The sequence below is a fragment of the Ictidomys tridecemlineatus genome, chromosome 5 (genome assembly GCF_052094955.1).
Source record: "Ictidomys tridecemlineatus isolate mIctTri1 chromosome 5, mIctTri1.hap1, whole genome shotgun sequence".
Classification (NCBI taxonomy): domain Eukaryota; kingdom Metazoa; phylum Chordata; class Mammalia; order Rodentia; family Sciuridae; genus Ictidomys; species Ictidomys tridecemlineatus.
The window spans coordinates 101,741,942-101,757,102 of record NC_135481.1 but is presented as its reverse complement, the minus strand read 5'-3'; the positions used below and the strand labels follow the sequence as shown (position 1 = coordinate 101,757,102).

Below are 15,161 nucleotides of genomic sequence, written 5' to 3'. Positions count from 1 at the left end.
CCCGCGGTCAGTGAAAATTTGGCCTTAAAAAGGACTACAGGATCAGCCATTCCTACGAAGAAAAAGCCATTTGCTCCTCTGCTTCCCACAGAGTTAGCAGAATATATTCTGACAGAAGCAAAACAAGTCTGCCAAGTCCTGTGCAAACAGAACTATCCTTTCACCAACAATAAACAGATCTACTCTTGAGCTATAGAGAGTCATAATAGAAATATATATTGCCTTTTATCTTCTTTTCAGTGAGTGGAGTGAGGTGTCAGGAGTTATTGCTTTAATATTGGCAGAGAAGCAGTATTTTTCTCTTTCCAGTATGTGCATAGGTATGCATGCAACAGCACGTGTGATTATAAGACTGCTACTCTTAACCTTTGGAAAACACATAAAATTGACTGGTAACATCATCAGCATGTACAGCTTCAAAAATTGTTCCTATGGAGTCAGGTAAGAAGCTGTCTGAATTTCTGCCAGAGAAAAGGAAAAGGGAAGAGAACATGCTGATCTCTACTCAGCTCACATATACTTAATTCAGAAAACTGGAAGTTTAATTGATGGTTAACACGAAGTTGACAATGTCCATCAGAGTCAATGGAAGGATGGTGTCAAAGACTCAGTTGGACTCCTGGATTCTGTCTTAAAACTGAGAAACAGAAGGGACAAGTACGGATCTACTACATTTTCTATGAACACTAACTAGGCTAAGGGTGATTTCACCACTAGTAATTGGAATGTCTTATTTTATGCCAGAGCATTTAAAGCTAATAACTCGATTAACCTCCTACCCCCTACTAACTAGATTTATGAAATGCCAAGGGAGTCAGCAAAGTATTAAGCTTTAGCTTGGATATAATTACTTTAAAGTGAAAAAAACAAAATCCTTACCACAAAACTAAGGGCTTCCTGCCTAGCTAAATTCAAACCTTCACATTTTCTAATGTAATTAGTATCTTGGTTAAATACAAAGGAAACAAAATGGACCGAAAAATGACAAGTAATTAATCAAGACTTAATATCAAACACAAAGACTGCATATTATGAGGATTAGTTGAACTTCTAGCTCCAATTGCCCTTGATTTAATGGTACCCATTGGCCCCAATAATGAACAATTCACGTTCCAGCAAAGCCATCTGGAGGATGTGAACAGAATTGAGCTAGGATATAGTGTTTTCTATGATCACAAATTTTCCTTTTGCCTTTTTCCCTTTGTGCTATTTGAAAAGAAAAGGTAATAAAATGAGAGGAGGGAGTATTTCATACTAAAAGTGTAGTCCATTGCTCATTTTGAATAACAGCTTTACCATTTCAGTGAAAAATACGATAGGAATAATAACCTAGGAGTGCCTAAAGACTTTTATAACTTCTTTACCAGTGACTTCATCTTGTTCTACTACTGGATCTTATTATTATGAGCATCTGCAGGCATCTTTCTTATAACATAGCAACTCAATATCTTTAACTATATAGAAAATGGACCACAATAGTAAGGTCTTAAAGGCAAAGGTACAGAAGTAACTAATACCTGGAAGAAGGCTTACCTGAATGCTGGCTGTGGAGCGATTCTTGCGGGTTGTGGTAGTAGCCATTGTGGTGGTGGTTTCCATGACTGTGGTAGACATTTCCGGTGGCATGGAGGTCGTCTGGGTTGTTCCCAAGATGGATGGGACTTCTCCCACCAGTCGGACACTTCCATTGATTTTAATATTAGGGTTGTTCTCAGCTGCCATATTCAGTACTTTCAAACCATCATAATAGAGCCCAGAGAGTTGACCTTGGAAGAGGCGTCCTTTATCCTTTCCGCCAATGGCTATTTGCGCCTGGGTGTTGAAGATGGTTAACTGCCGGCCTAGTGGGTTGGGTGGAGGAAACATTATTATTCCCATACATTTTCTCTCCTTACCTTGCCTGGTCTGAATGGATCAGGCACAAAACAGGCTTCCTTCAGCAAATGAAGGGGAGAAATGGATAACAAAATTCAATGTCAGCATTGGCAAGTAACATTTCATTACAGTTATCTCTTCCACTGTCTAGCTGAAAATCCTGAACCATCATGTGTTTATTTATTTATTTGAAGGATGAAGAAATATTTGTTCAGTGATGAGAGCCATGTCAGTCTTCTTGAGTATGTAACTCAGTCTTCTTGAATGTTTCTATTTATTTAAAAAGTGGATAACATAACTATCCAAATCAGGCAATGATTAGAAAAAATAATATGTGCCTACAGCTTTGATTTGTTTAAGGTAAAAATTAACATTACAATCTAAAGGAGTTATATATATGGCAAACAAAAACTCAGTGAGGTAATTGGGAGCAAGGAATTAAAAACCTAGGCCTCATGATTAAATTAAATTCATATTAAATGGATTAATTGTATACTTAAAAATTTGACATTCTAGTAATTGCCCAATACACAATTTCCTAGTGAATAATATCCTGCCATTTTTTTGTTTAACAATATCATTGCAGATACATTTCTATATATACCAATATTTTTATAGAGTAGGAGGTATGGTCATAGAACTAAATAATTCCCTAAAATATGGAAAATAAGTAGGCATTGATAAAGTTCCTAAACTTTAGAATCAGTGAATTTTAAAAATATATTTATGAAGAAAGTGAGTTATAAAACTCTTTAAATGATATAGACATATGTTAATGGGAGGAAGAATATCTGTGGTTTACTTTATTTAGAGTTTCTATTTGAGGACTATTTATAATTCTGTGGAAAAAAACTATTAGAATAAAATCATGATGGAATAGAGTATAGAATCATGGAACTCAACAAATTTTACTCCCAACTATTTGTATTTTTTTTTTTAATGTCTCAAGTTAGATCTTTCCTAGAAGGGAAAAAAAAGATTTTGAAAACTCATTGTAATTTATCATGATAGCAACATGCTAAGGCCTTCTTGGTTTCTTTAGACTGATTCCTTCTGTTTTATCATATGTAGAAAGGGAACAAAAAAGATACTTGTTAATGGAATTAGATATATCCCTTCTGAATTTTTTTTTTTTGGTGATCAAACAATGTTCCATTCATTCTTAATCTAATCACCTAAGTTGTTTTAGTAAAAAATAACTGGAAACAATTTTGTTATTCTTGTGTGTTTCATTAAAAAATGTAGTTTTAAAAGGCTAAGGCTTTTGTTGCACAATCTCTAACTTAAGAATAGTATTATATTTTGATGTTTGGAATCTTAACAGCTACCACTATCACAGAGTCTTAAAGGCTATGCCACCCTTGAATTTCTGGTGTATAATATGGAATACCTTCTCATTGTACACTAATATGAGACAAGGAGGAGGCAGAGAAGGGTAAGCATGTACTGCTCAGAGGGTACTCTTCAGACAAGAGTCAACTCTGCTCATTAGGGCAACTCCTAAGTCCTATTACTCAAGAATCATTTATAAATAATGCCCATTTAGGAGGTTGAAGAATTGATCAGAGAACTTTATTACAGTGAGAATATTCTGTATTTTGTAAAATCTCTGCAGCATAGAGAGGGCATCTGCTGGCCTCCACAATAGCAGAATTTTCCTCATCCCAAGGGTGCAACCAGAACAAAGCTAATAGATCTCCATTATTTCCCAATCAATTACTTCCGTGTCTTGTATATACATGCATCAAGCACAGTAATAGAGGGTGGTGGTCTAGAGTTCACATATCTTTATGGTTTATTCTTGAGAACAGATTTTCCTGAGAGCCCAAAACTTACTATAGTAAAAATAGGATAATAGGAGGGGAGATGTAGTACCCTGATCTCTCATAGGCATTTGAAACAGCTAAACATAATACATCATAAGAAGCTGATTAATAGAAGATTTCTAGGGTGAAATATCTTACCCTAGAGGGCCCCAGGGTCAAGTAGCTCTTCCATGTATACAGCTGTTGCCTGTTCATATTCTCATTCATTCTCTCTCTCTTTCTCTCTCTCATATAAAATCCAGCATTGGTGATTAGTAAGTGGTTGAGTAGCTTTGACCATAGGTTCAAGGCTCTATATTCTAATATTCTTGACAGTACTTCCCAATGATAACCCCTATAATGGTTCTCAACTTATTTTCCTGGAAATATTCATTCTGCCAATGCTTACAAATAAGAAGAGGACCAGAGGAAACTGAAATTTAGTGCTGAATTAAGTTGGCTGGAAATGATGGATTACCTTCAATCCATTTGCTATAGTTTGCTCCATCAAGTGGTCTATGATTATTTGAGACTAACCCAAGAATTAGGAAAGGCAAGACATGATTTGGGACATGAAGATTAAATAGCTGCTTTACTGTTGGCTTACACTGCCTTTCCAGAGGGTTTTGACTAATCCCTTTTCGGAAACAAAGTCATTTGGGGTGGGGGTGAGAAAGAAGAGTTTGCCTATGCTTTAGTTTCCCCTCACACCATTGGAAAAGTGGAACATACTTAGTTTCTTGCTGACCTTTCCTCTGATTGACTTCTCTCTCCCTGATAAGCAGGAGCTCGTGGATAAGTGGGAAATGTCATTAATACGCCAACCCATGAAGGATGGGAAGGACCGACAAGAAAGATTACCTTTCATCATTTGTCCTGCATTTCTCAAAAGCAATGGCAGATCTCTTTTTACACACTGTTTTCACTTCCTCTGATCAATTTTTATTAGATGACCATTTATAAACAAACATGCGTACACATACACAAATACATACATGTGTTCACACACACACACACACATTCTAGACTGAATACTGTGAAAATTATGACTGTGATATCAAAAGAGGAGTTACTTTTTGTTTTGTTTCAGGTGCTCATCTTCTTGGAAGTCATTAATTGTTACCTCATTTCGACAAGTCCACATACGCTTAAATTAAATACTTTGAACGTCTCCAGTCAGTGTTGCACAAAGACTAATTAATTAAACCTCAGAACACCCTTGGGGAATTGGCAGTATTATTTCTCCTCTCCTCAGATGGGAAATCTGAGACATAAAGAGGTTAAGTGGATCGTCTAAGGTCAGACATTCAGTCAATAGTAGACAGAGCCAGAAACAGACTTGGGAATGCTATGACCCAAATCTCTTCCCCCAGTGATAGAAATAATTCCAGAGACATTCCAAGTACTTCCTGAAGTGTCTGTCTAATCATCCTTCCATCTTTACCTTTCGTATTCATTGTCATTGTCTCTACAAGGTCTTTCAGGGAAGACCTTGTATCCTTTTTGCAAGGGAAGTTAGCTAGGCAGAGGAAGAGGTAAAGTAATAGAATAAATAGATGTTACTTACCCAAATTAGAAAAAATAAGGAATACCAGTGAAAATAACTGATAGACGGGGAACCTCAGTTTGCAAATGAGCCTGTTTAATATTATTTGCATACATGAACCCATATGTATATTTGATTAAGAAAGTAGAATGCCTCCCTCCTTCCCACCTTATCCATGCCTCCCCCATCCCAACCCTCAATTTGGGTATCTGAAGCATCCTTCTAAGTGAAAGCCAACTGATAATGATGTTATCATAAGAAAAACTCAAAGCCTACTAATAATTTATAATGATTTATACAAATGAAAATGCCTGGCATGCTATTAAACTTAGACTTCAAAAGGCAATGGAGTAAAATAAAATATTATTAACATAAAATTGAAAGAAACAAAAAAGTTCTCTCAGGCACATGAGACTCAGACATGCATCCAGTTCTCCCTTCCTTTGGAAAAGTGAGGCAGTCATTGTCTTTAATGTTAAAGGGACTTTATGAGCTGGTGATTACTAAACAAAATTATTATATGCTTTTTAGAGTTATTCTTAATTTATTTTTAATTAGACCACATTTTTTTTTGTTTCAAAACAGGGCAAACAGTTAAGACCTGGTGAGGATTATCTTTTTTAAAGGTCTGAATGTGTTCACCCATCTTAAAGCTGCAGTAGTTCTTGTTGCTTAAGTTGCATACCACATAATATCCCTAGTTGCTCTTCATATGCAAGTCCATCAAATCTCTGCAAATTGTAAGGGCTTGGTTGAGGTCTTGAGACAGGAGAGCTCAAGAAAAAATAAAGTACATAGCTCCTCAGAGATAGATGATATTCTTCATTGAAAAACACTGGTTCATCTCCTAAGCAAGAGAAGCCACACAGAAAATTCTAATGTGAGTTATATCCGCTGCCCTCTTTTATTGAGTGGTTGTTTTCCTTCAGCAAATTAGAAACTGCTATTTTGCCTTGTGCAGTCTTTTTCTTTCCAACTCGTTGTCTTGACCACTTACACTTTCGTTGCATAAAACATTCAACACACAAAGGTATCACACAACAAAAGTGTAAAGCAACCTCGTTTTGTTTTGGTTTCTGTCAGCAACTAGGATGCAATGAATCTCTTATAAAAAAAATAAAACAGAACAAAAATTTTTTTTTGCCTCTGCAGGTTTGAATGCAAAAGCAAAATTCATTCTTTTCTTTGTTTAAAAACAAACGTTAAAACACAATGCTTCCCTTATAGCATTTGTTTTAAGCAGTTTAAGCTACTAAGAGTGGATCTATGGTTTTTTGGTTAACCATGCTACAACTAGGAAAATCAAAACAGCCTCGAGATATGAGTTTAAAAAGTACTTTTGAAATTTCTTTAGAAAGCTTCGGTGTAAGAGGTAATTTAAAACAAATTAACAAATAATGTCATGCAGTGGTTAAATTGCCATAATACATTTTTTTTTAGAGGTTCCTGAAATTTCTTGTTTGTGGCTGTCATGCTGATAGCAGGCTAGATGTTAGTCCCTTTAACTGTATTTTAATGGCAATGTATTATAGCATGATTTATCAACATATGGCAGGTGGAAGCTGACACAAATTATAATGAAAATTAAAACAGTCATTTATGCAGCAGGCGATTATCATTTAAGGAACATTTATTTGCAGGCTTTAAAAATGAGGGTTTAGAATCAAATGATTTTAAAATGAAAGTTTTAACGACGGTTACCTTTTTCCTGCAGCCACTCTTCTACGGGTCGGTTATATTTGAAGGGGATTTTCTGTTTTACCATTTGGAAGCGTTCATTATCAGTGTTGCCTTTAAAGTTTAAAAAACAGCTTAAAGAACAATCTGAAAAGTCAATAAGTCATTAAAAAAAACATCCTAGGTTTTTGGTTTGTTTTATGAAGTTTTTAGAGATAGATATCAATTTATCTCAATTTATCTTTAGTAGAGGTGGAGTTGAAGTCACTCTGTCCTCGGATGATAGGTTTGGGGTCAGGTTAGTTTCGGCTATGCTGTGCTCCACCATGGTTTGGTCATGTGGAGTGGGTTTGGGACCAGTGCAAGGTATGGCCACTTACAGAAATAGGTTTACCTTCACTCTTTCCGTCTTATTCCAACCACACTGTAACCAGGCCAATTTAGGCAAGGGGATCTCTTTGATTTGTGAGTAATTCACCTGCCAGATCAATGTCACATGTGACAGGGGACACTCATCCCCTCAGTCACACATGTTCCACCATAACTCTACCTCATCGGCCTCAGAAGCCTGGGCTGAGTCCTTCCCCCATCTCCCCTTCTCAAGCATCTGCAGCAGCTGTACCCTTTGGCAGAGGGAAGCCAAAGATGACAAAATCAGCACTTATGTGTGAGGGAGATGGCTAATTCCATAAAGGATACCCAGGCACCTCCTCATCTGTGTTAAATAGGTAGGGGAGTAAAGGTGACTCTTTAGATCTCTCTTTGTCCCAGGTCATTACATATTTGTTTAAAAAAGAGGAACTCCAAATAAATATCTGGAAATAAAGACAGATATAAGTATAATGATATAGCTAATGCAGACTTTTAGCACCTATATCTCATTACTATGAGAGATGCTGACTTGTAAGTTTACCTAGTCCTTCCTCCTTCTCTTTCCCTTTCTTTCTCTCTCTTCCTCTCTCCCTCCCACCCTTTCTCTTTTTTTCTATGAGAATCTCTTCCTGAACAAACATCCATTCATAAAGCCTGTTAGGAACACTTCTTCCAAACATGAAATATCTAATTAGTTTCAAGGCTAAAACATAATGCTTTTAATGGCTAGCATCTCCCCCTCTTCCTTTGGTAACTGTTATTGCTACTCCTGGATGGTTTCTCTAATTAGGAGAGACTTGGAGAGTGGTGTTGTGGAGATTCGCCCTTAATGAATATGCTTCAAATAGCAAAATAATGAAGCCATGCTTTGGGAACTGTTCTGTCTCGTCAGCCAACCTCACATTGATCTTGCAGAAACTAGGGAATTGTAATTCATCACTTTTGATTCATAGCCCTATATTGGAACTTAGGGAACTCCATTGCAAATTACCAATATTAAAAAATGAAATAAAAATCTCAAAACAGGTGGCCTGGAAACAATTTACAAAGAAGCCTGAAAGCCAGAAAGAATATTAAGTTTTAATATAGCATCAGACCAAGTGAGCAGAGCATGCATGGCATTTCAATTGTAGGGCCATCTCTATATAGGAATTATCATCACTTGAGAAGAATCCATGTGTGACTCACTAGGACCTTTATTCTGCTTGCATGTATGGGGGGATGGGATGGAAAAGGGTAGCGATACTGGGGGATATTGGCTCCCCATTCATTTCTTCAGTGAACAAATTATTTTAAGATGATCATTCATTATCATTACTATCCTCAAATTTAAAAAAAAAAAAACACAAGAAAGGCTACAGAAGAGGCAACTTTGGATGTACTTCCAGCCTACACTATGGAGTCCTCTCTGGGTGGCATAAAACATAACATATTAGCACATCAAAGGAAAACTGAAGAGAAAGAACAATTAATAATTAATAATTTTGACTTGCAGTGGATAATTTCATTTCTTACCAAAGAGGGAAAAAAAAAGGAAGGGGGAGGTGAGTGACAGGCAAGGCAACTTAACCTGTTGGTATTTCAGTAGGCACATAGTGAGAGAGAGAAATTAGTTTTACCTGTTAATATAGCTACTGATTACTGATCATTATAATGCTTCTCCCTGGTAGATCTGCAAACCTAGAATTCTATTAATTTGAAATAAATTTAGGTAAATTCTTTGATGTTTCTACAGAAAAGAACCATGCACTTTCCTGAAAAGAACCTATATCACTAACTCTGAATTCTACCCCACAGTTAATAGATAGGGTGAGGAGTGTCATTCACCTTCTAAAGTTTTAAGCACAATGGAATACTATACTCAAATGGAATACTATACTCACATGACAACTGGATTGTTCCAGATTCTCCTTGAATAAATTCTGTTACATTGGGGTTTTCTGTCTCTATCATTTTTGGTTATAACATTAAATACAGCCATGACCTTCTTTACTATATTTACTCACAGTGGAAATGTCTTGTGAGGTTAATAATAAAAATAAAGCTACAAATTCTTAGTAACAGGCAAGGCAGAACTAGAAGCAACCAAAATCCAAATTGCCAGGGTTATATTTGAGCCAAATTAATTAATTATGTTGATTTGTTCCCTTCAAAAACATAGGGCTCTTGGCCCTCTGAAATATACCTATACCTGCCACCTAGTCTCTCTTGAGACATAAAGTACCATTGGAAATCATTTTGGGACATGGTACAGGCTAGAAAAAAGGGTTAATTATGTTGATCAATAAGTGATATGGTGTGAGAACAGCATAGCCACAATTCAACCTTTAACCCTTCCAAAAATAAGAGAGTCATTCTTCTCCACCTTAGCTTTAAAGACATTTAGAAAAATATTTTAAGTTTTCAATACCAGATTGATAGCATCTGGTACTAAGGATAATAGTTGTGAAAGACGGAAGGTCATTTGGAAAACCAAATTGGGTTAAATTGCCCCATTAACATTGTTCTTAGTCTCTTTTCATGTTCTTGTTGGTTTTTATTCTAATTTATCTCAAACACTAGTAAGAACTGTTTTAGAAACATGTGCATGAGAATGAGTTCATTTGCCCCGAGCCCCATTCCCTAGATTAATTGAATAGCAAACAACCTTCAGCATATGAGAATTTCATACAGAGGACTACCCCAAAAGCGGAACAAACCTCATCAAATTCATATATGTTCTTGTTAAATCCTTAATGACATTCATTTGTACATTTCATATAGCAACCAGTATGAAATTTTAAATAAAGAGTGAAATCAATTCTTTAACAGAAAATAAAACTGTATTCATGAAAGAATGGCTTTATGGGAAGTTATGTCATAATGGCATTAAAAAGAGGTATAAATGTGTTACTAATTCAACAAATATATAATGACTGAAGTTCTTAAACACACTTAGAGATACTTCAATTGTACAGAGATATTCAAATAGTTCTTAAATTACTTGTATAAATCTGACATTCACTTACATGGGACTGGATCTTGGAAAACATCTTAGTCACAGTATATTCAACTTAAAATACATGTGTGTGTGTGTGTGTGTGTGTGTGTGTGTGTTGTATTGTGTTTCTGTTTATTCTCTTCCATTTGAGGTAAAGAATTGAGATTTTTCAGATAGTTGGATTCCTACGGTCATTATCATTGGGATGATCGGCTTTGCTATCAAGTATTTCACCACCTGGAGACATGTACTCTATGCACTGTGGAGTTACATAATTGCAAATTGCAGAACATTCTGAATTGCAATTCCTAAAGCCCAACTGGTTCATACACCTAGCACCTTTGTGCAGAACTACCTCACATTTTCTATATTTGGGTGAATTCATTTAAGGTAAAAGGAAAAGGAAATGGAGGAAGAAAGGCAAGAAAAGCAAATTGAACCTTGAATATGTTCTCCAATAGACATCAGTATATCTGAGGATGTTAAATTTGTTAACAGTCCCAAAGGAGTAAAAATTGTTTCAAGTGAAGAACTGAAAACAGCACAGCATTATTCTTATACTTTATTTGTCTAAGCAAACATCACTTTATCAGAAGTCATACAAATTTTCTCCAAGCTATAATCAAAATAGCATAACAGTTAAGACCATGGGATCCGGAGACAAATCTGGTGTTGAGTTCTAACTTTGCCATTTACTAGTTCTGTGACCTTGAGCAAGTCATTTAGCCTTGGTTTCCCCATTCCTCAATTTACTATAGGACTTAGTGTAGACTAATAAGAGAGTATATGCAAAGCTGAAATATAAAAAAATCCAATTTATTTCAACTGTTAATATTAATATGATTAAACTCTCCTAATGATCAAAAGGAAGCATATTAGTTCCTGATAGGCTTCCATGATCACAGAACCTTACCAGGTCTTTGTTCAAGATGACTGTATCTCATTTGGCCTCACAAGATAGTCTAGCAGAGATCAACTAGCTATAGAAAATAAAGCATCTTAAATATCCCCCAAATCTCCAGCCATTGCTTTTTGTATTTTTGCATCCCCTAACTTATACTCAGCTAACTCCATTTCCAAAACAAGTGGGCTTCTAAGACCATTGAAAATAAAAGAGCAATTCAGGCATTGACAAATGTGATTTCTTGGTTCAGCCACAGGTAATGATGATATACTGCTGCTATGTTGAGGAAGAGTGGCTTAAAGGTTCTGGCAATTTGCACCAGCCTGACAGAAAAATAGTTTTTTTGCAGGTGGACTTTTAATACCATCTGAAATATTGTCAAGCATGTGAACATGCTAATAGGAATATTGTAATGACAATTACCTGTACAAAATTAATGCCAGAGGTATTTTTTCTTTCATTTTGTTTTGAGCCCTGGAATAAAAGAAGGAAAAGTTTTCCCTATTGCTTTCTGGACACTTAAAAATGAGAGTGTGAGTTTAATGAACAATCAGAGACCAAATGCTGTGTACTAGAGCCAGAGGCAAAAGAAAATCAATGTGAGTAGGCTGGAGGAGTAGGGCAGTTCACAGGTTCTTGCCATGCCTTTGTCCCCAAGGAACATTTTGTGAGTTTAAAAGCAAATGCATGACAGTAAAGAGGAGGAACTGGGGAAACTCTGTGAGCTTGGCTCTGGCCACATTCCTTACACTGGCTCAGAGTATCCCTCTTGGAGGAAGACAGGGAGGTGTGCTACCCAAAGGGCATCAAGATTGTTTGGCCCCTTGTAAGTGATGGATGGACCCCAGCAAAGAACTAATGTCTGGTATTTACAAAGTGCCTTTCATCCAAGGGGCTCAAAATGCAATTATAAGCACCATCTCATTAATCCTCACAACACACCTTTGGGGCAGAAGAAAAAAAGAACCATTTATATGTAGGGAGCCTTGATCCTTTAGCATGCCATGGTAAAGAAATTAATCTCTAAGAAGAGAAAACTGATCAGCTTGGGGAAGTAAATTAATAGACCCAGAACACAAGGGCATGATTAAGTAAGGGAGATTTTCTAGACTCACTTAAAGTGATTCCCTGAAAAAAGAGAACCACTTTTCCTAAGTGACAAGATGCGGATCCCCAGAAAGCAGTGTGGATCACCCAGGCCGACCCTGACTTAACTTGATGAGGTCCACTCCCACAAGATTTCTGGATATGTTCCAAAATGGAAGTAAACAGGGACATGCCATTTCCTTCCTATACCAATATCATAGCATGGATCCACCATGCCTGGGCCACAGGAGTTGAGCTCTTTAAGCAACATGTTTGAAAAGTGCCCTGATCATGGAGTCAGACTCACTGGATTAAATCCTATCTCATACATTTACCAGTTCTGTGAACTTGGGCAATTACTCTAGGGAAGCCTTCATCTTTTTAGAGAGAGAGAGAGAGAGAGAGAGAGAGAGAGAGAGAGAGAGAGAGAGAGAATAATATTTATATTGCAAGGTTTTAAATAAATTAAATGAAATAATTCAGGTAAGAATGTAGACTATAAGAATCAGAAGAGGGTGGGAATTTTAATTCTCAACATCTTTTCCTAACAAAAATCTAGGGCTTCCAGATGAAAGTTCTTTCTCCTAGTAAACAGGGAACTAGACTATGTGGTGAGAGGGTGGGAAAGGAATGGAATCCAGCCTGAAGAGTCCTCCAGAACTTCTCTAGTCTATATCTCCCTTGAACTTAGGCCTCTGTCTGTGTTCTCTCACTGATGTGCCTACGAACACTCAATCCTCATGTGCTAATATCTTTCAATCTAGGAGATGAGAACAGGGACCATATTAGTGACAGAACCCTGGGGTTATACATTCAGCTATTCAAGGGACATTTCATGCACACACATGTTAACACTAAAAAACTCTTTCATATCTTAAACAAGAGAGCTTTTTCTGTTGAAGTGTATGATGCTAAGGAATATATTCCTTGATTCAATAATTAGGGCACATTTCACCAATCTATTATTTCTCTGGATTTTGAGGCCAACGGTAAGTTCCTACTTGAGCTCATTTTTCCTGGTTTCCCCTCACTTTTCTCATCCATGGAGAATACTTTGAATCCCAGATAGATTCATAAAACCAGAACCAGGCAATTGCATCATCTTTATTTACTTCCATAGTATGAGAGAATATTTTCAAGCACTTTTTCAATGCAACTTTCTTCTATAGGATAGGTCTACCTAGCATTCATCACTAAAGAGCCACCTCAAAAATGACAAGCTATATATTAACAACAACAACAACAAAAAGGACTGTAATTACTTTGCCTCCTTAAACATTGTCACTTTTTTTCCTTCTATAATTAATCTCAAATATGCACTGATAGACAAGCCGATTTTTTTTTTCTTTTTTGGTACAAAGGATTGAACCCAGGGGCACTCAACCAGTGAGCCACATCCCCAGGCCTTTTTTTTTTTTTTATATTTTATTAGAGACAGGGTCTCTCTGAGTGGCTTAGTTGAAGCTGGCTTTGAACTCATGAGCCTCCTGCCTCAGCCTCCCAAGTCACTGGACTTATAGGCGTGCATCACCATTCCTGGTGACATGGCAATTTTGATGTTTGGATTTTGTCTGGTTACTTTCTGGCAAACACGCTGAGTTTATCTGTGTTTTGGCTGTGTCTGTAAGCTATGGTGTCTTCATATGTAAAATAGGTTTCGTAATAACTGCAACATGGGATTGTGAGAGAATAAACTGAGGACTTTTATGTGAAGCACGTGGGAAAGCCCACGACAGACAAACTCTCAATATGCGATTATTGTTTTGTTAGAAAAAGCACCTGACTTAGAAGAGTTAAACTAAAAAGAAAGCAAATTCAACAGAAACTACTTCCTCGCCCAATTTTCAGTGTCAAATATTTCCAAATTTCCTTTTCAAACTAAAGCTTTCATGCTCTCTTTTCAGCCATTTGACATATGATCTCTTCAAAAGTCCCCCAGGGGCCTTTCCTCTTATCACTCGTTCCTCCTTGTTGCAAAAGCCACAGTGTTATTTCGGGACTCACTCTCTCCCATGATCCCGGCATTCTGGCATGTCCTCGCTCCGTGTGATCTCCCTGTTTGACTTTCGTCTTGTTGGTTTCTTTCATTTCTGTCAACCCACCTTCTCCCTCCCATTCTCCATCTCCTTTCATTCCTCTCATATTTGGTTTTCACTGTTTAAGCAGAGAACACTGAACTTAGTGTTTTTAAGACAGAATGCTAGAATATTTGATTTTTAAAAGTCAGTGCAGCATCCAAACAACTCCGAAGGCAGTTAGGAGGCTTATAAGGGCATTTCATAGGGCAGCCCGTGAATATTTTCTTCCTTATGAATAAGAAAATCACACCACCATTTATATCTGTGGTGTTACGATTAACTTTTGCCATAGTAATACTTCTGTTTATATCTTATGGAATCTCTGGTGCTTATAAAGTACAGGTCTTTTAACTGTGTTTGTCAGCTTTCTGCCTCTATAATAAAACATCTGAGATAATTAACTTAAAAAGAGAAAAGGTTTATTTGGGCTCATGATTTTAAAGGTTCCAGTTCAAGGCTAGGGTGGAGGCATTTTTTTGGCCTCTGACTAGGCAGAAAATCATGGCAGAAGTACATGATGAAGCAAAACCACTCACCTCAATAGGCAAAAAAGCAAAAGGAAAGAGGAAGGAGAAAGGAAGGTTCTGAAGTCCCACAATCTACTTCAAGAAATGCCCTCCGTGATCTAATAACCTATTATAAGGCTATAACTCCTAAAGGTCTTACTACCTACCAATAGTGACTCTGTGGGGCCCAAATCTTTAATACATAAGCATTTTGGGGGACATTCAAAAATCTAAACTATAGCATAGACCAACATTGAATCTCATGTCTACCAACAAATACAGAAGTTCCTTTTTTACATGGGTTTGCATCCTAATAAGCCTTCTGTAAACTG

The 15,161-nt window shown here is 36.8% G+C and overlaps 1 protein-coding gene across 43 annotated transcripts in view; it reads right to left on the bottom strand.

Annotated features, from left to right (window-relative positions):
- The window catches only part of Nrxn3 (neurexin 3), a 1,549,271-nt gene that overhangs the window by 137,145 nt on the left and 1,396,965 nt on the right, over window positions 1-15,161 (bottom strand). For 28 of the 43 annotated variants that reach the window (XR_013439170.1, XR_013439171.1, XM_078050614.1 and 25 more), the window contains 2 exons: window positions 6,928-7,017; window positions 1,534-1,841 (listed from right to left, as the gene is read on the bottom strand). Coding sequence is in view for 41 of the 43 variants with exons in the window: in XM_078050614.1 (XP_077906740.1) it covers window positions 1,534-1,841; window positions 6,928-7,017 (398 nt within the window). In the remaining 2 variants the exon portion in view is untranslated. The remainder of the gene's footprint in view (window positions 1-1,533; window positions 1,842-6,927; window positions 7,018-15,161) is intronic. The other 15 variants (XM_078050622.1, XM_078050636.1, XM_078050623.1 and 12 more) reach the window with 1 other exon arrangement.